General features: G+C 44.9%; 1 protein-coding gene across 2 annotated transcripts; it reads right to left on the bottom strand.

The window, feature by feature from the left end:
• Nucleotides 1-1,570: 1,570 nt before the first annotated feature.
• Nucleotides 1,571-24,495, bottom strand: BIRC2 (baculoviral IAP repeat containing 2). Of its 2 annotated transcripts, none has more exons than XM_069759198.1 (9): nucleotides 24,358-24,495; nucleotides 14,451-17,666; nucleotides 13,548-13,647; nucleotides 4,948-5,026; nucleotides 4,654-4,702; nucleotides 3,393-3,632; nucleotides 2,483-2,737; nucleotides 2,298-2,339; nucleotides 1,571-1,995 (listed from the first exon to the last, which is right to left on the bottom strand). In XM_069759198.1, exons 2-9 carry the CDS (start codon nucleotides 15,292-15,294, stop codon nucleotides 1,802-1,804), a joined length of 1,803 nt encoding a protein of 600 aa, XP_069615299.1. In that variant the 5' UTR covers nucleotides 15,295-17,666; nucleotides 24,358-24,495; the 3' UTR covers nucleotides 1,571-1,801. The 2 variants fall into 2 exon arrangements, with proteins under 2 accessions (XP_069615299.1, XP_069615300.1); XM_069759199.1 differs by having other exon boundaries at nucleotides 23,929-24,382.
• Between the last annotated feature and the right edge of the window lie 480 nt (nucleotides 24,496-24,975).

Raw genomic sequence — 24,975 nt, 5'->3', positions numbered from 1 at the left:
TGTAATTAGTTACGTTTTCAGTGTGTAAAATTGGAAACCATCTACAAAACTTAAAAGACTTTATACCTGATGTATGGCATGGGCATGAGAAAAAGTACAACCCTTGGTTTCTTCAAAGTGTCTTCCACTTCCCTTACATTTTCTCCATCATATAGGTAAAGTTTACTTGTGCAACTTTTATTTTAATCAAGTCTACTAAGGAGCGCCTGTATTTCTACGTGCCTTAGTAATTATGGAAATCTCTTAAAATTCACTGCTATACTTTGTATTAAAAACATTTTAACTAAATGAATTAAAAAAAAGAATGATGATGCCAGTTGCATGATTACATATAGTGAACATGGCTAGTACATACTAGTTGACATCACGGATCTAGTTGTACAAACACTAACTAATGACAATGTTCTAGGCTACGGTATTCTCGCCCCTGTGGAGATTAATGTCTGCACTTCTGCCTCCTTACCCTTTTCATACTCATACTTAATTCAGTAGATAACATGTGGCTTGATATTAATACACTTTCCTCTATGTTCCTTATCATTTATAAGATGCATGTTCCTTATAATTATGTTAAAGCACCACTCCGGTATTTTTCGTTTCATCATGGGAATGATCACGAATGTAGGTTTCTTGCCCATAGTAAAATACTTCCTGGCAAGAATCTTCTGCTTTTCTTGGCACTGCTCTGTTCCTGTTCTACTGGTTGTAATCTGCCCATGGCTTCATTGTTTCCTGGGTGAGTGGTAAGTCACTTCTCAACACAAGTCTATGAGAGCCAGAATGAAGCTTTTATAGACCAACATTGAGAGTTGGAGACCGTCAACTGACAGGAGGTGCGGATCACAAGTTGGAGAAGGATGAAGCCTGTCTTACATGGGGAAATTAATTATTTTGTAAAAAAAAAAAAAACCAATGGAAAGTAGGAGGTCCATACATTATACACTGCACCTGGTGCAATCTTTGTCAGCCCGCTAATGGATCAAATTTCAAGACCACACAATAACTGAAAGCAAATACATACTGTAATACAATAGCTGCAGTTCTTACACGTTGGACAGATTAGATTCAGTGTGTTGACCTTGATGAGTAAGCACAGAACGTTGGGAATATATTGTACAAAGTACATTTCTGTCTAATCACTCACTTCTGGTATTCCAACCATTCATCAAATCACAAGCTTGTTATTTATAGTCATAATAAGTCATGTTAACTTTTCACATGACAGATGTATTAGATCAGAGGTTAGAGTTTTAAAACAGGATTTAGAAAAATCCCCACATTCCCAAGCTAAACCTAGTTCTCAGAGCAGTCTTTAGAAATACCCTGGTTTAGGGAAAGAGGGGAAAAAAAAAAAAAAAAGAGACAAGTGCGGCGCTTCCTCTGAGCGTAATACGTTTTTACCAACAAGTTAAAAACATTTCTTTTATTTGTAGTTATGCTCACCTTCTATCGGTAAGAAATGCACGTTGAGATTCTCAAGGAATCAATTCTTTAGGCAACTCTTCTCAGAGCAGTCTGAAAGTTTGGAACAAGCCAGTGCGAGGAGCTTACATAAATACGTAGAGGATCATTTTGTTGATGGTAAAAATATGTTTATTGAGTACAGTTATGTGATCATAATGCATGCTTATTTACAGGCAATTATGGGCTCACACGACAACTCATGTGGCAGAAATCTGAAACTGCTTACACCCAAAGACCAACTCATATTCTACAAGAGTCCGATCTATAAAGGAATCAGCCTGAACAGTGGAGTAAAGTTCAGAAGAAGTAATAAATAATAATATACATCATCCCACTCCTATGAAAGGAAGGTGCGAACTGTGCCTTTAATTATACCTCGGCAAATTGGGCATTTCCGGAGAGACGGAGCACAGTCCTTGCAAACTACTAAATGGCCACATGGGATAAACACAATAGAAACTTCTTGGTCCATACATATCTTACAGGTCCGTTCTTCCTGTAACCTTCTCAACTGCTCTTCCATTGGAAGATCTAGAATATAAGAAGGTCAAGGGGGTTAGAAGCAAAATAATTGTATGGAATATTATACCCAGTTTGTAACATTACAAATTGTCAAAGTACCGTAGATTAGAAATGAATAAACACCATATACAAAACAAGCCCATTTCTGCAGCTACACGTACTCCCAGTATAGTATTGGTATGCAAGATCACAACTATAGAAGAATCAATGGTAAATGCAATGTCGATAATGGTTACCATATCAAGTAGAAATACATGAAGCTCCAAGTCTTAAACTAAAATACTAACAATCATACAGAAAACTAAACCTACCTGAATAGCCTTCTGATGTTTGACATATCAATGACTGTTCAACTGAAATAAAAAAAAAGAAAAAGAAAAGAAAAAGTTACAAACTTCAAATAAGAAATTTTGTAACATTACAAGAGTAAAAAAAAAAAAAAAAAGGATACATTATATACGAACACACTATGGATATGTGAAAAAAATCCACTTACTGAACAGCTCTCTGTGTAGACCCGGGTCGTGTTTATCAAGACTCTTTTTGAAGGCTTCAATTGCATTTCGACCTTTTATTAAAACTATTTCAATCAGCTCTTGAGCTTGTAAGGCAATTGGTGTTTTTTGCTTTATAGCATCATATTCAGCGGATGTGAGGACGTCTGAGGCGACCAGATCTTCTACAATTAGAAGGCAATTTGCCATACGTTGGGACAAAGTAAGTCGACTTTTTCGGATTAAAGTGATCTCATCTAAAAAGAAGTAAAAAATTTGTTCTGAAACATTGTAATAGATTACCAAAGTATGTACCATATGATTCATCGTGAAGAAGCAAACTTAAAAAGGACCTTTCACCAAATTTTTCAGGTTGAACTGGACGCACAATGTAATAGTGGCTGCAGCATGGAATAAAACGAACATTTCACCTTTTCATTGCTGAGATATTAGCAATTAAAATATTTGGCACTTAAGGAGTTAACGTTTGCTAAATTCAAGTGGGTGTTATCAGATGGTTTTCAATGGGGGCGTGTCCTTCTGCCTATATGATCCTGACCAATCATAAGCAGGCAGCAAGACTCAAAGGACTGTCATAAAACCCACACTCTAATAAATCTAAGCCATTATAGGGGCGTGTTCTTTTTCTGCTGCCTGGTTATGATTGGTCAGCATCGCACAGGAAGAAGAAGTACACGCCCCCAGTGAAAACTGATAACTCATTAGGTGCTAAATACAAGGATTGCGAATATCTCAACAGAAAGGAAAAAAAGAAAAAATGTTTAATAATGCTCTGCAGCATCCATTACATCCTGTGTCCATTTCAACATGAAAAATGTGGTGAAATGTCCTCTTTAACACTCCAGTCAAAAATGGGGAGTGAGGAGAAAATAAGTCATGTGCTGCAATTACCTGATGAACTCTGCTCCATCTGCCGGTCTCGCTCTTCTTCAGTCTGATCCTTTTGGGCACATAACAAGTCACTGACCAGTTCTTCAATATCCTTGTAATTTTCTCCCGATGTCAATATTTTACTCATTACAGTTTCTTTTACTAGTCTTCGCAGAAATCCCATCTGCAGTACATTTTGGACTATAGGCGTATTCAGATAAACCTCATCATCTTGGTTGTTTTCATTGTCCAAGCGAATAACTAAGTAAAAACATTAGGAAAATAGTCAACGTAAATTACAGCCAAAAAGCGATACCATACATAGGATATAAATTAAGAGAGTGGGTGGGAAATGTTGTCTACAGCATATGCATTCAGAGGTATGAAACACTCTGCATGGGCACTTGTCAATCATGCCCCATGACAAACCATCATACTATATAATATAGAAAGAGTGCAGGTGTACGGAGCAGAGACTGCTTTGCACAGTGCAAATGCTGGCTGCAATTGTTCCAGTCCATCAGCACTAGTGCAACGTGATTGCGCTCTGGCATGGCAGCCAGGGGCCTGTTATAGCTCCCCTCCTCACCCTTACCACATGTTTGATAAAGTCGTACAAAGCGCACCTCACTTTGAATTTTTTCCAGTTTGTCCAGTACATTATATGGTACAGTGGATCATGTCAATCAAAACTAAAACTTGTCCAACAAAAAACCCTCATACGGCTATATGGATGGAACGCTTTAAAAAAAATAAAAAAATTAAGTGTGCAAAAATGAAAATTGATGATATCCTCAAGGGACGAAACAGCTTTGTTCACATAGCAAACCTGAAGGTCAGCATTGTAAAGCAAGTAAGGAGGCGGCAATAGACGTTACACTAGAATGAAAAATAGGTAAAGTATTTGCTTTGGAGCAAGCGGTTGAGTGGGGCAGAACACATAAAAGTCAGCCAGTCTTTATTTTGAAAGGTTTTAGGCCTGAGCCACAAGGAGACTTCTTGCAGAGCTAATGATCAGAGTAATTAGATTGCATATGACAATGTATTAGATTGGAATTGTAGCTCTATACTTTGGTTTTCCAAAATCAAACTACTGATTATCTATCATTAGGGTAGACCTTTCATATAACTGGTGGAGAGGAGGGTGTTGGAAAGGATGTAAAATGGCTAATTTTCACCGTATGCACTACCTCTGCTTGTTTCAGGTCAAAATGTTTGTTTTATTTATCTCAACTCTAAATTATTATTTTTTACTGTAAATCTTTTTAAAGCGAATACTTACTTGGTGGGTACTGAGCTTCAATGTTTTGCGTGTCTGAAGAGGATAATAGCTGTTGAAGGCAAAAAGGGCAAGATAAACATGTTTTCTTATAAAACGAAGAGTACTAAGAAAGCAGACATTATTGGAAGAACTTAATACCATTGTGAACCATTACTTTTATCAATATGTCATACTCATGATTCAAAGTCAATCTGTAAGCACATTTACAAACTGGACTAAAATTTTAAAGCTACATAAATGAGTCTCGTTTTTGCAGAGATGAAAATATGCAATGATATAGTACTTTTTTTTTACCTGATCTAGAAGATGTGGATATCTATCCTGAATTTCATTGACAAAGCTCTGGCCTTTCACATGCAATAAGTATTCACATCTATAGAGAGGGGTAGAGAAAAGTGAATAAATAAAAAAGTAACATCAATTGTGACGATAAAACAATATGCACACACTGTATAAAACCAAGCTTTCAGTTTGTCTTAGGACACTAAAGTACTGCACTGGTTGATTCTCAATTATTGCTAGATTAGCTGGTTTAGTGATTTACAGAGGCATCTTTGATGGGGTTGTCCTATTGTTCAGTACACTCATATCCTTCATGGTATTACAAAGTTTCTGGTGATCAACAGTCGAAGGCTTTGCTGTAGTCGAAGCAAAAATAAATCTCCTTGTATTGTTTGGCCTTTTCCATTATCCAGGTAATGTTAGCAGTCACATCTCTTGTTCTCCTACCTTTTCTGAATCCTGCTAGTCTTACTGGCTTTTCAATAAGAATAATCTTTATATATGTGTCCATTATTCCTCAGGCTGTCTTTCATCCATGTACAGTGAAAGAAATTAGTTGTGCAGACCATTCCAAAAATCTTCAGGTATGATGGTGAAATCAAAAGTTGGAAAACGGCCTGTTGTGTAGTCCATCTGAGCAGCTTGACTAATCTTTGATGTCAAAAGTTCATGATCAGTTCCAGTCTGTAATGATAGACAACCTCCATCTTTGGCGAACATACATGTAGTCAATCTGATTATGAAAGGCCCTATTTGGTGATGCCCATGTGTAGAGTCTCAGTTTGTAATTTTGGAAGGTGTTCATGATTGACAGTTGATTGGTCATAAAAACGTCATGGAATGTTCCGCCAGTCCAAAGTTTGCCTCAACAGTTCTATGTCGGCCGTGGCCCACTTTAGCACTCAAGTCTCCTATGATAATGAGTAAGTCTTGTTTTGTTGTTGGAGAGCAGACTTGTATGACTGTCAAATGGATTGGCGCTCCTTGTAGTCGTATCAAGATGACGATCACTGACTGCATTGTACGTCAGGACAGTGCTGGACAATCTCCGGTTGAGAGTAAAGGCCCCGTCACACATAGCGACGCTGCAGCGATACCGACAACGATCCGGATCGCTGCAGCGTCGCTGTTTGGTCGCTGGAGAGCTGTCACACAGACCACTCTCCAGCAACCAACGATGCCGGTAACCAGGGTAAACATCGGGTAACTAAGCGCAGGGCCGCGCTTAGTAACCCGATGTTTACCCTGGTTACCATCCTAAAAGTAAAAAAAACAAACAGTACATACTTACCTACCGCTGTCTGTCCCCGGCGCTCTGCTCTGCACTCCTCCTGTACTGTCTGTGTGAGCACAGTGGCCGGAAAGCAGAGCGGTGACGTCACCGCTCTGCTTTCCGGCTGACCGACGCTCACAGCCAGTACAGGAGGAGAGCAGAGCACAGCGCCGGGGACAGACAGCGGTAGGTAAGTATGTACTGTTTGTTTTTTTACTTTTAGGATGGTAACCAGGGTAAACATCGGGTTACTAAGCGCGGCCCTGCGCTTAGTAACCCGATGTTTACCCTGGTTACCGGTGAAGACATCGCTGAATCGGCGTCACACACGCCGATTCAGCGATGTCAGCGGGACCTCAACGATCAAAAAATGGCCCAGGCCATTCCGACACGACCAGCGATCTCACAGCAGGGGCCTGATCGCTGGTACGTGTCACACATAGCGAGATCGCTACTGAGATCGCTGTTGCGTCACAAAACTTGTGACTCAGCAGCGATCTCGCTATGTGTGACGGGGCCTTAAAAGCAGTTTCATCTTTGGTTGTCATTGCCAGAGTAGTGACAGACTGTTCATTTAACTGAAAATGTTCATATTGAATCCATCTTCGTTCGCTAATTTAGAGTAAGTGGAGTCCTTGTTCTGCCCATTTTGGCCTTGACAATGTCAAGTTTGCCTTGGTTCAGATGTTCCAAATTATCTCTACAGCTTTTGATTTTCCCATTCAACCAAGCGCCAATACGACCTTGTGGCTTTGATACTGGTGCGTTATGAGCATTGATCATACTCAGGTCACTTCCCCAGTAGCTTGTATAGCGCCCTTCGACCTACAGTAGGGTTGTTCCAACAAAGTGTTAATCCGCACAGCAGGGAAGCCCACTCAGTGCACAGGTAGGGTGTACAGTAGGGTTGTACTAGTCTCAATCAAGTGTTCTTTGCATAAAATGGAAGTAGATTTCCAGACCTTTCTTCTGCGCAGCAATGTTGCACCCGTTAAAGCGCCAAACTGAATCAGCATTGTATGTTGTCCATACAATCAGCTTCATCACGCAACGTCCTGCTGCTGACGCTGGGCAGTACACCCAGGCTGGCACCTCAGTTGAAACCTGTCCGTTTGGGAGTGTCCCTGCTGACAAAATAGGGATTTTTGTGTGTACTCACCGTAAAATCCTTTTCTCCGAGCCACTCATTGGGGGACACAGGACCATGGGTTATGCTGCTGTCACTAGGAAGCTGACACTAAGCTGAGACAAAAAGAGGTTAGCTCCTCCCCTGCAGTATACACCCTCATGCTGGCTTCCAGAGACCCAGTTCAGTGCAAAAGCAGTAGGATAATAACAATATATCAAGTAACATTAGAATATAACATGTCAAACAAACAGTCAAAGACCAAAAAATGTAACGAGCCGTAAGGCTACCAGGGTGGGTGCTGTGTCCCCCAATGAGTGGCTCGGAGAAAAGGATTTTACGGTGAGTACACACAAAAATCCCTATTTCTCCTTCGCCTCATTGGGGGACACAGGACCATGGGACGTCCCAAAGCAGTCCCTGGGAGGGAAACAATACAACCAAATAACTCCGTGTACCATCTGATTACAAATGCGCAACGGCCGCCTGCAGGATACGCCTGCCAAGGGCCGCGTCCGCAGAGGAGTGAATGTGGACATTGTAATGCTTTGTGAAAGTGTGCAGGCTGGACCACGTTGCGGCCTTGCAAACCTGCTCCGTTGTTGCCTGGTGCCGAATGGCCCAGGAAGCTCCCATCGACCGAGTGGAGTGAGCTCTAATCCCCGCCGGGATAGGACTGCCCCTGACCCGATAGGATTCCTGGATAGCATCGGATCCATCTGGCTATCGTGGATTTAGACGCAGCCAAACCCTTTCTGTGACCCTCCGGGAGCACGAAAAGGGCGTTCGATTTTCTGAAATGAGCCGTTCTGGAAATGTACCTCCTGAGAGCCTGTACCACATCCAGAGTATGGAGAGCCTTCTCGACCCTATGTTTGGGCTGCGGGCAAAAGGAGGGAAGAATGATGTCCTCATTAAGGTGGAAAGATAAAACCACCTTCGGAAGAAACGCCGGAGAAGGGCGTAGGACTACCTTGTCCTGATGAAAGGCAAGGAAAGGAGCCCGGCAGGATAAAGCGGCGAGCTCTGAAACCCTTCTGATGGACGTCACCGCTACCAGGAAGGCAACCTTCCAAGAGAGGACAGAGAGCGGAACATCTTGAAGGGGTTCGAACGGAGGTTCCTGAAGAACCCCCAGGACCAAGTTGAGATCCCAGGTCTCTAACGGCATCCTGTAGGGAGGAACCACATGGGAGACTCCCTGGATGAAAGTCTTGACCTGAAGGTTGGTGGCGATCCTACGCTGGAAAAGCACGGATAACGCTGAGATCTGACCCTTGAGGGAACTCAGGGCCAAACCGGAGTCCAGACCAGACTGAAGGAAATTCAAGATACAAGGGATAGAGAAAACGAGCGGAGGGTGCCCTTGGAGCCTGCACCATGAGAAGAAGGTTTTCCAGACGCGGTGGTAGATGGAGGCGGAAGACGCCTTGCGAGCACTTAACATGGTGGGAATGACCTGCTGAGAGAAACCGGCACGAGTTAGAATCCAGGTTTCAACAGCCACGCCGTTAAACGTAGGGCCCCTGAGCTCTGATGGTAGATCGGTCCTTGGCGAAGCAGGTCTGGGCGGTCTGGCAACCGCAAGGGAACGTCGGCTACGAGCTGAACGAGTTCCGCGTACCAAGCGCAACGAGGCCAGTCTGGGGCGACCAGGATGACCGGAACTCCCTCAGTCTTGATCTTTCGGATCACCTTCGGCAGTAAGGGAAGGGGAGGGAACACGTATGGGAGCTGAAATTGATGCCACGGAAAAATCAGCGCGTCCACTCCTATGGCCTGGGGATCCCGAGAACGTGCAATGAAGTTGTGGACCTTGGCGTTCAATCTGGACGCCATCAGATCCACGTCCGGGGTCCCCCAGCGAAGACAGATCTGGTGAAAAACCTCTGGGTGGAGTTCCCACTCCCCCGAGGCAAGGCCCTGGCGGCTCAGGAAGTCCGCCGCCCAGTTCTCGACTCCCGGAATGTGCACCGCAGAGATGATGGAATGGTTGGTTTCGGCCCAACGAAGGATGAGGGAGACTTCCTGCATCGCCGCCCTGCTGCGGGTACCCCCCTGGTGGTTGATGTAAGCCACCGCCGTGACGTTGTCCGATTGGACTCGTATTGGGTGACCCGCGAGCAGGGCGTGAAAGCGACTCAGTGCAAGCCTGATAGCACGAATCTCCAGGATGTTGATGGGGAGTTTGGATTCCCGAACTGTCCAACGGCCCTGGGCAGAGTGGTGGAGGAACACCGCCCCCCAGCCAAGAAGACTGGCGTCGGTGGTTACCACTAACCAGCGGATCGGGAGGAAGGACTTCCCCTGGAGAAGAGATGGGCCCAGGGTCGACCATACGAGAGATTGTCTGACCCGCGGGGACAGGGGACAAGGGCGGTCGAGGGTTGAGAGACTCCTGTCCCAATTGTCCAGCAAAGCCTGTTGCAAGGGACGGAGATGGAGTTGAGCAAAGGGAACCGCTTCGATTGCTGCAACCATCTTTCCCAGGATCTTCATGGCGAACCGAATGGTTTGCGGACGGGGATGGCAGAGCGTACGGGCTCCCTGGCGGAGCGCTTGGGCCTTGGACCGAGGAAGCAAGACCAGCCTCCTCGAAGAGTCCAGGATCATCCCCAGAAAGGAGATCCGACGGGCAGGAACGGGAGAGGACTTGTCCAAGTTGATCAACCAACCCAGGCGCGAAAGAGAATCCAGGGTAATGTGGACTCTTGACTCGCAGGCTTGAAAAGACGGGCCCTTTATGAGGAGATCGTCTAAGTAAGGTAACACGACGACTCCTCGAGAATGAAGGATGGCCATGACAGCCGCCATGACTTTGGTAAATACCCTGGGCGCCGTGGCGAGACCGAAGGGTAAGGCTGTGAACTGGAAGTGATCCTCCAGAACGGCAAAGCGGAGGAACCTCTGATGAGGCGGGAAAATCGGGATGTGAAGGTAGGCATCCTTGATGTCTATCGAGGCCAAAAATTCCCCTCTTTCCATCGAGGAGATGACCGATCTTAGCGATTCCATCCTGAAGTGCCGTACTCTTACGCACTTGTTCAGGAGCTTCAGATCCAAAATGGGACGCACTTTTCCGTCCTTCTTTGGCACGACGAAGAGGTTTGAGTAGAAACCTTTGAACCTCTCGTGTTCCGGGACCGGGACAATGACCCCGCTCTGGCGGAGGGAGTGAATGGCGCAAAGAAGGGCGCGAGACTGAGCTGCCGAACTGGGGAGACGAGAGGGGAAAAACCGAGTTGGAGGAGGAGAGGAGAACTCTATTTTGTAGCCAGACGATACCAGATCCCTGACCCATTCGTCGTGAACGACGGAGAGCCAGGCTTGCTGAAAAAGGAGTAGACGTCCGCCTACTCTGATGGTATCGACTGGCGCCGTTCCCGAGTCATTGAGACGGGAATCTGGGAGGTCTGGAACCTCGGGTTCTGGGCTGCCTCGGTTTCCCGCGCCAGGAAGGATTCGGCCTGAAGGAGGGACGAGCGTCTCTGTCTGTGCGAGCGGAACGGTCTGATCTGGGAAGACCGGAGGGATTGGACCAGGCTGGGCTGGTACGAAAAGGCCGAAAGCGAAAGTAAGGCTGGCGCTGGAAAGCCGCCTTAGGCCTCTGTTGGGGAAGGAACTTGCTCTTTCCCCCTGTGGCGTCGGAAATAAGCTGGTCAAGCTTTTCGCCGAAAAGACGCCCGCTTTGAAAAGGGAGGGAGATCAGAGATTTTTAAGAGGAGGAATCTGCGCGCCACTCTCTGAGCCAAAGAGCCCTTCTGATAGCGATGGCGTTGGAAGCCGCGCAATTCGCCGCGTCGAGGGATGCGAACATCACGTAATCGCTAGCCATGGCTAACTGCTTGGCTAGGTCCGCCATCTCAGACGGGAGGTCCTGTTCATTAATGGATTACGCTAGAGCATCCGCCCAGGAAACCATTGCTTTGGTCACCCAAGCCGCGGCGAAGGTGGGGGACAGGGAAGAGCCAGAGGCTTCATACACTGAACGAGCTAGAGAGTCTAGCTGGCGTTCAGTGGGACTCTTAATTGAAGCGCCCTCCGGAACTGAAAGAAGTGTTTTAGAGGCCAGGCGCGAAACCGGCGGATCTACTAAAGGGGGATCCGTCCAGTCTTTCACGAGATCCGCTGAGAAGGGATACTTTGATACCAGGTCCTTCTTACCCGTGAAACGCTTATCTGGACGCTCCCTGTGACGCCTGACTATATCCAGAAAGGCTGGATGAGAGGCAAAAGATTTGTGGGAACGTTTGGATCTGGTAAATGAGACCGCGTGTTCCGGAGCGGAATTAGCGTCATCATCCACCTTAAGTGCGTGATTGACTGCTACAATGAGAGAGTCAACCGTAGCTCTGAACTCCGGAGCCTCCGGGTCCAATGATACCTCGGACTCATGTTCAGAGTCGTGAACGCTGTGAGCCCCCAAAGAGGGTGAGCGAGAGGTGGAGCTGCCAGAGTCTGAGTGGCGAGGTGAGCGCTCAGGAGAGGTAGTGCGGATCCGTTTTCGGGATGACCGAGCCTCTTTATGGAGAGAGCGGCCCCTGCTGACCGACGATTCCCCTGCTATGGAGGGATCTCTTAACGCCTGTAACGGATTACCCCGTTCCCCTGGAGGATTTTGAATGGATTTGATGGCGTTGGCTAAAAAATCCACGGACTGCGAGAGTGAAGCGACCCACGGTGGGGGTGGGGGGGGACTAGGTACGCCAGGGTCAGTGGCGGTGGAGGGCTCCTGGGCACATGGAGCATCGCAGGCAGAGCAGAGGGGAGAACTTTGAGGCCTAGGAAGTGGGGCCTGGCAGGTGGTACACGCAGAAAAAGGTCGTATGCACCTTAGAGGATTTTTTAGACCTTGACTGCGACATGATTCTAATGTAAAAAAGCCACAGGGTCTATAATCTATGACCGTGCCTGGGAAGCAGAGGGCGACGCTGCAGAGGAGAGGCTGACGATGTCTCCTTACCCCGGTCCTGTGTCCCGCTGTCCTGAGGACGAACTGTGATGCCTGAGATGGGGAAACTGGCTGCACGTGGGCGCTGTGAACACAGAGATGCGGCAGAGCTGGAGCTGCGGCGTGCAGTGAGGGACCAAGATGGCCGCCGAGATCAGGAGAGAGATCTCGGCGGCTGCGAGAAGCGCCAGGACCGGGGGGCGGCGCCGCCGATGACACGCAGGGGTGGGCGGAGCCTATCGGCAGCGACCAGCGGCTAGGCCGAAGCCGGGGGCTAAACTTGCGGCCTCGGCCCGGCGCGCGGCCGCAAAGTGCCGACGCTTCAGCCCACCGATACTGCGCTTCAGCCCACCGATGTGCCATACTGAGGAGGAGCCCTCCGGACCGCCGGCGACCCCCCCATCCCCCACGAGACACTTACCCCGAGGAGGTGAGAGGAGCCTTAGGATGGCAGGGACGGTGCAGGGGTTGGGAAGCCTCTATCCACCAGCCCCAGACAGGGGGGTGGAGAGGAACCGTCCACCACCTGAGTCACGCAGAGCATTGGTGATGCAGTGTGGTCTGCACGGACGCCACGGGAATAGGGCCTCTGTACAGCCGAGGGTAAAACCTGGTGGACAGGGCAGATGTCCGGCAATAAAAAAGCCTGGCTGCAGAGGATACTGGAGGTAAAACACCAGTGCTCCTCTGTACAACGTGGGGAGATCGGCGCCCTTTTAGGAAAAAACCGTCGCCCCAAAAAGGTCAGCTCAGGCAGTGGCTCCCACGTCGCAGGAGAGGATACGGTGAGGTGAAATTCCCGTGCTCGCCTGTTGCTGGTTCGGGGGAGATCGGACCTTGAAAGAATCCGTCGCCCCCTTCGTCCGGAATAGATTAAAAGGAAAAAATCCGTGAGACTAAAAATCAGTGTGCCTCCTATGGACACTAAGCTTGAACTGGGTCTCTGGAAGCCAGCATGAGGGTGTATACTGCAGGGGAGGAGCTAACCTCTTTTTGTCTCAGCTTAGTGTCAGCCTCCTAGTGACAGCAGCATAACCCATGGTCCTGTGTCCCCCAATGAGGCGAAGGAGAAACACACTGTGCATCACTGATGCACACTAGCTCTACCAGGGTGACAAACTGGTACTTCCACTTTTTAAGGAGGTGTGTACTAGCTTTTTTAGGCACAAGTTTATATCAATATCAATTGATATTAATACAAGTTCTTTTACTTTGAAGTTACATAGTACATGTCAGTGTTCAGATCTAAAGTAAAGTATTACCTGGGAAACCACTTTGCGTGTTCAACCCATGGATCATCTCCAGACTCCCAGCATCTCAAACCACCATCACAACAAAAGCATTTCACATCATCATTACGCCCTACAAGAAAACAAAGGAAGAGATATTAAAGTTTAAAGAAACAAAAAGGTATACTTAAGCCCCATTATAATTAAAAACTATGCATTGCACAAAGAAAAAAAGGAACTTTACAAACAGGCTTAAAGGGTTGCCCACTATTGGACAATGCCTGCTTAATCAATTTAGGGCCCTAAAGAAAAACAAAAATTTATAGTCACCTCTTGCAGAGGTGCCAACTCAACAGTGTCAGGATGGTTACACCTAGTGGGGCTCGCCCCACTGTTGTCATATGACCACTGCAGTCAGTCAGCAGCTGCTGATCGGCTGCAGCTCTGCAATATTCCATCAGAGAGGAAGCCCTGGCCGATGAAATGGTAAAGGCTGCAGTGGGGTCAGATGAGACAATGTGACCCACTGGGAAACATGCAAACACTGCTGGGTCAGCGCCACTGCGGAAGTAGAGTGGAATTTTTTTTTGTTTTTATGGGGCTTGGAAATTATTAAGTGAGGGCTGTCCAGTAGTGGAAAACCCCTTTAATTATTAAAAAAAAAAAAAAAAAAAAGTGTCATACCAGCTCCTATGCAGAACAGTGTTTCCATGGTAACAGAAGGCAAACCCTTCCATCCATTACTGCTTGCTAACCTACATTCACTACTCAAGCAAGTAGGGAACAGATGCAGGAGCAAGATCATACAAGCATAGTAGTCTAACTATGGCGACACAAAGAACGGCATATGGGCTGTAGACACAAAAAAGTGGGATATTTTTAATAATGACAAACATGGTTGCACCTAAATATGGTTCATCACTTCACAGTACGTACCGACATAATAAAAGCCAGCTTCTGCCAGTTTTTTCGGCGTCACTGGGATCCTGGGAGGCCAGTTTAGAAATGTTTTAAGTCTTGACGAGGTGGTCTGCATGCTGACATTGGAAACACTGCACCTTAACGAGGATCTTGCACTGTTGCTCACAAATTGACAATTTGGAAAGTGTCTACGGTGCTCAGACATGGCATTATCTTTAGGTTCCCAATTACTTAATTTTCCATCACATGTGAAACAAGCCACTTTATCTCCGGGACCAACGTAGTAAAACCCGGCTTTAGCAAGTTCAGTAGGGGAGAGAAAACTTAGAGACCAGTTTTTAAAAGTGGCCAGCCTTGCCTCTTCTGTGTACATGCCGTTATCACCCCTTTCGTGAGATCGGTCTTCCACTGCTCTTGATGAAACGGATATAATAGGAGCACTTGCAAAGGATGCACTGAAGAATCCAGTCTCTTCTTCACAAGAGGCAGAATGCGTCTGATTACTTATAGGAGGGGAAAAGGCAGAATTTTTAGAGGCTCCGAGATTCGAAGAAGAAGATACGTTCTGGATAAAACTGCAACTTGGATAGAGCAATTTATGCTTTTCGATTGCATTGTCACCTTTCTTCCAGTTATCAAGCATCAGGCCGCAGTTGAAGCATTTCACTTTGTCTTCAGTGCCGATGTAATAAAAACCTGCCTTGGCGAGGCTGCGTTCAGATACTGGTGTATTTATTGGAAATTTGGAGAAAGTAGAAATTCGGTACAGTTCACATGAAAGCTCCATGGTTATGGAATTCATGCTTGGTGTAGATTTCAGCAAATTTGCCAAAAATGGGCTACTCTTCAAATCCTGCATATTGCTTGGGGGGGGGAAAAAAAAAAAAGAGGGGGAAGTCTCTCTGGGAGGTAGTCAAAAAAAAAAAAAGTGTCAGATTAACTGCTATGAAAACGTAGAGGCCGTTTCAAAATAATCAACGTTTGGAATTAAAGAATAATGAAGACGCTCTTGTTATATTTCAGGATCGCCTACAACACGTCGCTGGCAATGTGCTGGAGCGAGCTCATCTTCAAACATAGTCCACCCTATGGTAACATAAGAAAACCTTTCCTACCACTGCAGATAGCACTGCTAACTCATATATAGTCATTACAAACAGAGTGATCTATTTCAAGTGTTTATTTCTGTTAATGTTGATGATTATGGCTTACAGCCAACAAAAACCCTAAAGTCTTTATCTCAGTATATTACAATACTTTATAACACCAGCTTGAAAAACGATTTTCAAATCTGAAATGTTGGCCTACTGAAATGTATATTCAGTAAATGCACTCAATACTTGGTTGGGGCTCCTTTAATTACTGCATCAATGCTGCGTGGCCAGGAGGCGATCAGCCTGGGGAACTGCTGAGGTGTTATGGAAACCCAGGTTGCTTTGATAGCAGCCTTCAGCTCATCTGCATTGTAAAGGTCTGGTGTCATCTTACTCTTGACAATACTCCATAGATTCTCTATGGGGTTAAGGTCAGGCGAGTTTGCTGCCAATCAAGCACAGTGATTCTGTTGTTTTTAAATCAGGTATTGGTACTTTTGGCAGTGTGGACAGGTGCCAAGTCCCGCTGCAGAATGAAATTTCCATCTCCAAAAAAACCTTAGAGGGAAGCATGAAGTGCTCTAAAATTTCCTGGTAGACGGCTGCACTGACTTTGGTCTTAAAGGGAACCTGTCACCTGAATTTGGCGGGACTGGTTTTGGGTCATATGGGCGGAGTTTTCGGGTGTTTGATTCACCCTTTCCTTACCCGCTGGCTGCATGCTGGCTGCAATATTGGATTGAAGTTCATTCTCTGTCCTCTATAGCAGGGGTCCCCAACTCCAGTCCTCAAGGCCCACCAACAGGTCATGTTTTCAGGATTTCCTTTGCATTGCACAGGTGATGCAATTATTACCTGGGCAAGACTAAGGAAATCCTGAAAACATGACATGTTGGTGGGCCTTGAGGACTGGAGTTGGGGACCCCTGCTCTATAGTACACGCCTGCACAAGGCAAGATTGCTTTGCGCAGGCGTGTACTATGGAGAACAGAGAATGAACTTCAATCCAATATTGCAGCCAGCATGCAGCCAGCGGGTAAGGAAAGGGTGAATCAAACACCCGAAAACTCCACCCATATGACCCAAAACCAGTCCCGCCAAATTCAGGTGACAGAGTCCCTTTAATATAACACAGATGACCTACACTAGCAGATGACATGGCTCCTCAAACCATCACTGACTGTGGAAACTTCACACTAGACCTCAAGCAACTTGGATTGTGTGCCTCTCCACTCTTCCACCAAACTCTTTCCTTCATCTGAAAGGAACACCTCGGCCCACTGAGCAACAGTCCATTTCGTTTTCTCCTTGTCACAGGTAAGATGCTTCTGGCGTCTTTTGGTTTTGAGTGGCTTTACAGAAGGCATGCGACACTTGTAGCCCATGTCCTGGATACGTCTGTGTGTGGTGGCTCTTGAAGCAATGACTCCAGCAGCAGTCCACGCCTTGTGAATCTCTCCCAAATTTTTGAATGGCCTTTTCTTAATAATCCTTTCAAGACTGCGGTTATCCCGGTTGCTTGTGCACCTTTTTCTACCACACTTTTCCCTTCCACTCGACTTTCCATTAATGTGCTTGGATATAGCACTTTGTGAACAGCCAGCTTCTTTAGCAATGAACTTTTGTGACTTACCCTCCTTGTGGAGTGTGTCAATGACTGTCTTCTGGGCATCTGTCAAGTCAGCAGTCTTCCCCATGATTGTGGAGCTACTGAAACAGACTAAGGGACTTTGTAAATGCTTAGGAAGCCTTTGCAGGAGTTTTTGTTAATTATTCTATGACGTTTCAGTTTTCATTGACCGTAAGCCATAATCATCAACAAACCAGAAATAAACACTTGAAATAGATCACTGTATTGACTATATAATACACGAGTTTCACTTTTTGTATTGAAAAACTAAAATAAATTAACTTTGTGATGATATTCCAAATTAGTAAGAAGCACTTATATGATTAAAATCTTAAAAATGTATTGACGTTGAGCGAAAAAGACAACTAAAAAAACCCGCTTCTACCTCCCAGAGTAAGACTTCCCCTCTTTATTTTTTGGCCTTTAGCCTTCCATATCTGTTCTGAACACACCGTAAAAAAAATGATGAAGCTGATGCATGGAAGCTTTTCTATACGTCTTTAAAACCTGCAAGAGAAAAATTTTTAAAGTCTTTTAGATTATAGTTTTCCTTGTATCATCAACTCTCAACAGCACAGATTGTTACTCCTTAAATACAGTCTGAGGCCTCTCATAAACCACATGAGATCTCCTGCTTTGCACTGAGGAAGGCGCAACACCCAGAAACACGTCTGCGAATAGAGACTGGCTTGCCTTTTAACCAAAGTCATGTGGTAAGGCTCATTAAAGTCGATATTGACTTTTAGGCCACGTTCCATCAGTATTTGTCAGCCAAAACTAGGAGTGGCTGAAAAATGAATTAGTGGTGCAGATGTTGCTATTCCATTTTTCCTCTGATTGTAAGCCAAAACCAGGAGTGGAACAAATATTGAACGTGTCTTTAGGGTTACTACTTACACTAGGTGGCCCAAGACTTATCCTCTTGCTTTGAGGGGGCAATATGAATTACATGGCCTATAAGTCTCTTCACACTGGCATGCCACTCTCCACAAAGAGATAAGTTAAGGTACAGTCACACTGAGCAACTTTTGAACGATAGCGATCCGTGACGTTGCAGCGTCCTGAATAGCGATCTTGTTGTGTTTGACACGCAGCAGCGATCTGGATCCTGCTGTGACATCGCTGGTCGGAGCTAGAAGGCCAGAACTTTATTTTGTCGTCAGGTCACCCACTGTCATCTCTGGATCGGCGTGTGTGACGCCGATCCAGCGATGAGGGCCGCGTTTAGTAACCCGATGTTTACCCTGGTTACCATTGTAAAAGTAAAAAAAAAAAAAAAAAAAAAAAAAAAAAACACACTACATACTCACATTCCGATGTCTGTCACGTCCCTCGCCGTCAGCTTCCCGCACTGACTGTGAGGGCCGGCCGTAAAGCAGAGCACAGCGGTGACGTCACCGCTGTGCTCTGCTTTACGGCCGGCGCTCACAGTCAGTGCGGGAAGCTGAGGGCGAGGGACGTGACAGACACCGGAATGTAAGTATGTAGTGGGTTTTTTTCTTCTTACTTTTACAATGGTAACCAGGGTAAACATCGAGTTACTAAGCGCGGCCCTGCGCTTAGTAACCCAATGTTTACCCTGGTTACCCGGGGACTTCGGCATCATTGGTCGCTGGAGAGAGCTGTCTGTGTGACAGCTCCCCAGCGACCACACAAGGACTTTCCAACGATCACGGCCAGGTCGTATCGCTGGTCGTGATCGTTGGAAAGTTGATCAGTGTGAAGGTACCTTTACTACTCAGAACAGATTTCTAATCTTATCTTTGAACAGATAAGGGCAGGACCGCAATTCCAGAGTTAGGTCCCTTACTGGACTTCTTGCTGTAGTTCTGATAAAACTTATCTGTTGCAACTCTGCTAGCCCTCTTAATTGTAATTTTCTGCTGTCTAGTGCTAGATATTCATGAGCTTTGGATATTCCCTTGCCCCAGCACTGAATGTTTGCTTTCTGCAGATGCATAGTATAAACAGAAAAAGTAATGGTTGGGTTAGACAAAACTCATGATTAAGACTAGCAAATATAACCGTGATATTAAAACCAGGGCTGTGGAATCGGAATCTGAGCCCATTTTGGTGGAGTCGGAGTCATGGAAATTGAGGAGTCGGGGTTGGGAGGTTTGGCTTACAGACTCCACAGCCCTGATTAAAATTGTAGCCTCTGATGTGACTTCAGACAAAGGAGCCATCAGTGAAGCAGAAGGCGGTGGCACTGGTCAAGGAATAGAGCTGGAGTGACAGAGGCTTGAGATCGCCGACAGTCCTTCAGATTTCCATATTAGTTCAAAAGGTAATTTCTCAGTAGTGGAGGAATGGACTGGCCATGTAAAGAGATTTTTAAAAGAGCTACATGTTCATATAAATAGTTTGAAGGGTGAGATCCTAACAGATTCCATTTAAATAATAATAAATAAAAAAAAAAAAAAAAAAAACACGACATGGTCCAAAATTTGGGACTTTTTGTCCCCCACCTAAAAACTAGTGTGTAAGCAATGAAATTCCCCCGAGAGTTTGTTATGCTGGAAAAAAAAATGAGAGAGTAGCTGGGCCACCTTAAAAATGTAATGTTTTTCTTGATTTAAGATGTAAAATAAAGATCCAATAGTAGATTAAAAAAAAAATATATATATATATATATATATATATATATATATATATATATATATATATATATATATATATATATTTTTATTTATTTATTTTTTTGATGCAGGGAGAGCGCCCATAATTCCAGCTTTGTGTCACTTACTGGGCTGCTTACCGACATTTTGATCAATTTATCATTATTACAGCGCCATTTATTCCATGGCGCTTTACATGTGAGGAGGGGCATACATAATACAAACAAGTATAATAATCTTAAACAATACAAGTCACGACTGGTACAGGAGTAGAGAGGACCCTGCCCGCGATGGCTCACAATCTACAAGGGATGGGTGAGAATACAGTAGGTGAGGATAGAGCTGGTCGTGCAGCGGTTTGGTCGATCAGTGGTTACTGCAGGTTGTAGGCTTGTCGGAAGAGGTGGGTCTTCAGGTTCTTTTTGAAAGTTTCGATGGTAGTTGAGAGTCTGATGTGTTGTGGTAGAGGGTTCCAGAGTAGGGGGGATGGGCAGGAGAAATCTTGTACACAATTGTGGGAAGAGGAGATAAGAGTGGAGTAGAGAAGGAGATCTTGTGAGGATCGGAGGTTGCGTGTAGGAAAGTACCGGGAGACAGGTTGTGGATGGCTTTGTATGTCATGGTTAGGGTTTTGAACTGGAGTCTTTGGGTAATGGGGAGTATTTTTGACAAAATCTGTGAAAGAGGCTCCTAAAAAGAGCTTCTAATGCCAACGTGAACACAGCCAAGTTGTATATGCCAGTATTGTAGTTTCCTGCAGGCTCTGCTGCTAGGATAGCCGGTCTCCCAACTTCATATCAGTTTTGCTGCTGCAGATTTAGCAGTACTGTGAATGCAGAGCGCTGTATAACCATACCGACTGGTTGGACACTTTCTGTGTAATACATCATGCATGCTTCCTTGTGTTTCCGTCCTCCACTAACATACCTATGCCCGACATTGCCATTTCTGTATGTGGTTCTGCCATTACTCCAAACACGTTCGCTGTCTTGGGGTCATACTTAATTTCTTTCACCCCCCACATCCGATCACTGGCTCGCTCTTGTCATCTACATCTCAAAAACATTTCCAGTATTCGACTTTCTTACGTTCAACTCTGCAAAAACTCTGTTTCTCTTATTCATTCTCGTCCAAACTACTGTAACTCTCTAATCGGCCTCCCTCTTACTAAACTCTCCCCTCTAGATCTGTCCTGAATACTGCAGCCAGAATCATATTCCTCACCAATCGTTATACCGATGCCTCCACCCTGTGCAAGTCATTACACTGGTTACTCATCCATTCCAGAGTTCAATATAAACTTATCACGCTCACCCACAAAGCACTCCATGGCTCAGCACCACCCTACATCTCCTCCCTCGTCTCAGGCTACCACCCTACCCGTGCCCTCCGTTCTGTTAATGACCTAAGTATAACATCCTCAGTAATAGGAACCTCCCACTCCCATCTCCAAGACTTCTCACATGCTGTGCCAATTCTTTGAGGTACCGTCACATTAAGCGACGCTGCAGCGATATAGACAACGATGCCGATCGCTGCAGCGTCGCTGTTTAGGTCGTTGTGTGGTCGCTGGAGAGCTGTCACACAGACAGCTCTCCAGCGACCAACGATGCCGAAGTCCCCGGGTAACCAGGGTAAACATCGGGTTACTAAGTGGTATATAATATTACTACACTGTGGGTAATAAGTGGTATATAATAGTACACAGTGTGTATAGTAAGCAATACTTTAGTGTATATAAGGTGTGCACAGTTCTATATGTAATGTATATACTGTATATAAGGTGTGCAGCGCTACATGTAGTGTATGTATATAGTAAGGTGTGCACATTACTATATGTAGTGTATGTATATAATAAGGTGTGCAGTGCACAGTTCTATATGTAATGTATATACTGTATATAAAGTGTGCAGTGCTACATGTAGTGTACGTATATAATAAGCTGTGTACAGTACTATATGTAGTGTATGTATATAATAAGGTAGATAACAGAGCAGTGGTCCCCAACTCCAGGCCTCGAGGGCCGCCAACAGTGCAGGTTTTCAGGATCTCCTTAGTATTGCACAGGAGTTGGAATCATCACCTGTGCAGATGATCACATTACCACCGATGCAATACTAAGGAAATCCTGAAAACCTGCACTGTTGGCGGCCCTCGAGGCCTGGAGTTGGGGACCCCTGAGATAGAGGGTCGGATGTGTTTGACCAAGTCTGCTCTAAAGGGATTTAAACAACTGTACCCAACATCAAAATATCCACACACAAAAAAACCCCAAAACCGGTCTCAATTCCAAAAAATATTGACAACAATCCCCCTTTGTGCCGATGGTTTCTGCCAAAAATAAAATGAGCAGAATGCATCAATTCAATTTCTTCTTACGCCAATGTTTTCTACCAGTCTATGTGCCTCACACCAATGTGATGCTGCAGCCAATCACTGACCTAAGCAGTGTGCTACACAGAATACTGACTGGCTGCACTGGTCACACGACTGTACTGAAGCAGCAGCGCTGAGTGCAGTGTTTACATGTACATGTAACACGTGGAACGTAACAGGACACAGCGCGCGGGCAACACGTGGAACGCAACAAAACACAGCGCGTGGGCAACACGTGGAACGTAACAGGACCCAGCGCGCGGGCAACACGTGGAACGTAACAGGACCCAGCGTACGGGTAATAAGTGGCATATAACAGTACACAGCGTGTGGGTAATCAGTGATATATAACAGTACACAGTGTGGGCAATAAGTGGTATATAATAGTACAATGTGTGGGTAATAAGTGGTATATAATAGCACAAAGTGTGGGTAATAAGTGGTATATAATAGTACAATGTGTGGGAAATAAGTGGTATATAATAATACAATGTGTGGGAAATAAGTGGTATATAATAATACAATGTGTGGGAAATAAGTGGTATATAATACTACACAGTGGGTAATAAGTGGTATATAATAGCATGTGTGGGTAATAAGTGGTTTATAATAGCACAATGTGTGGGGAAATAAGTGGTATATAATACTACACTGTGGGTAATAAGTGGTATATAATAGTACACAGTGTGTATAGTAAGCAATACTTTAGTGTATATAAGGTGTGCACAGTTCTATATGTAATGTATATACTGTATATAAGGTGTGCAGCGCTACATGTAGTGTATGTATATAGCGTATATAGTAAGGTGTGCACAGTACTATATGTAGTGTATGTATATAGTAAGATATGCACAGTACTATATGTAGTGTATGTATATAGTAAGATGTGCACATTACTATATGTAGTGTATGTATATAATAAGATGTGCACATTACTATATGTAGTGTATGTATATAATAAGATGTGCACATTACTATATGTAGTGTATGTATATAATAAGATGTGCACATTACTATATGTAGTGTATGTATATAATAAGATGTGCACATTACTATATGTAGTGTATGTATATAATAAGATGTGCACATTACTATATGTAGTGTATGTATATAATAAGATGTGCACAGTACTATATGTAGTGTATGTATATAATAAGATGTGCACATTACTATATGTAGTGTATGTATATAATAAGATGTGCACATTACTATATGTAGTGTATGTATATAATAAGATGTGCACATTACTATATGTAGTGTATGTATATAATAAGATGTGCACATTACTATATGTAGTGTATGTATATAATAAGATGTGCACATTACTATATGTAGTGTATGTATATAATAAGATGTGCACATTACTATATGTAGTGTATGTATATAATAAGATGTGCACATTACTATATGTAGTGTATGTATATAATAAGATGTGCACAGTACTATAGGTAGTGTATGTATATAATAAGATGTGCACAGTACTATATGTAGTGTATGTATATAATAAGGTGTGCAGTGTACAGTTCTATATGTAATGTATATACTGTATATAAGGGGTGCAGTGCTACATGTAGTGTACGTATATAATAAGCCGTGCAAAGTACTATATGTAGTGTATGTATATAATAAGGTGTGCACAGTACTATATGTAGTGTATGTATATAATAAGGTGTGCACAGTACTATATGTAATGGGTTTGCTGCCTATGCACAGCTCCTGACAGGGGCAGCTCCCGGTGCCGGTCCATCTCATACACCAGCTGTGAGGTAACTTACCCCTTTATAGAGGCGGGCTCTGCTCCTAACTCAGCATCTTTTGTTCTGTTACATCTTTTAGCGAGAAGACGGCGACATAAAGTGCAGGCAGGAGGGAGCAGTGTTATTATAGTCATGTCCTCCATCACCACACCTCCGGGGACTTCCCACACACTGTAATAAGCCCCGATGACATTGATATTGCAGCAATGCCGGCCGCAGAGCCGTGTCTCCCGCAGACCGCTTTAGGACAGTCCCTGCAATGTCCCGGCTTCTTCCTGAGCCGCCGCCATTTCAGGAGTCTTCTGCCTGGCAGCTCCGCGTCGTCTGTCCTCCTCTCCGGCCGCACGAGTAATCTCTGCACCGACCATTCACTCACCCGGTCTCCCCTCACCGGGAATGCACACGCAGGACGGGGAATGTGACTTTATTTTTTTCTAGCGGACTTACCTCACCCTGTGCGATGCGAAATGGCGGTCAGGTCATCTCCTCACTCAGCCTTTGTGCTTTTGCTGTACACGTCACACGAGGGAGGTGGCGTGAGGTGGAGTCTGTGTAGTTTGTTTTTGTATTTTGTAAAATAACCATTTTCTGCCATTTCTTTCGGTGCTTTTTTATTATTTTTCTTTAAATGTTAGAAGTGGTGGTGGGCGTCCGAAAATAATATGGGGTAATTGCAACGTGGAAAGTCCACAGCTGTGGAAAGTCCTGAGCAGCGTGGAAAGTCCTAAACACCGTGGAAATCCCCTCCGCAGTGATGATGTGTCCATAGGGCGCAGTGAGCTGGCAGGAAACGAGGAGCGTCAGTATCGGCTCACATAACCGGCAGGTTCACACGCTCAGTATTTGGTCAGTATTTTACCTCAGTGTGAGCCAAAATCGGAGTCTTGTGTGGGGTACACTCCCGAAAACGATTCATTGTAAGGACGCGTTCACACGCTCAGTATTTGGTCAGGATTTTACCTCAGTGTGAGCCAAAATCGGAGTCTTGTGTGGGGTACACTCCAGAAAACGATTCATTGTAAGGACGCGTTCACACGCTCAGTATTTGGTCAGTATTTTACCTCA

Source organism: Ranitomeya imitator, chromosome 3 (genome assembly GCF_032444005.1).
Source record: "Ranitomeya imitator isolate aRanImi1 chromosome 3, aRanImi1.pri, whole genome shotgun sequence".
In the NCBI taxonomy this organism is placed as follows: domain Eukaryota; kingdom Metazoa; phylum Chordata; class Amphibia; order Anura; family Dendrobatidae; genus Ranitomeya; species Ranitomeya imitator.
The sequence above is the reverse complement of the archived record's forward strand: the minus strand, read 5'-3'. Positions and strand labels throughout refer to the sequence as shown.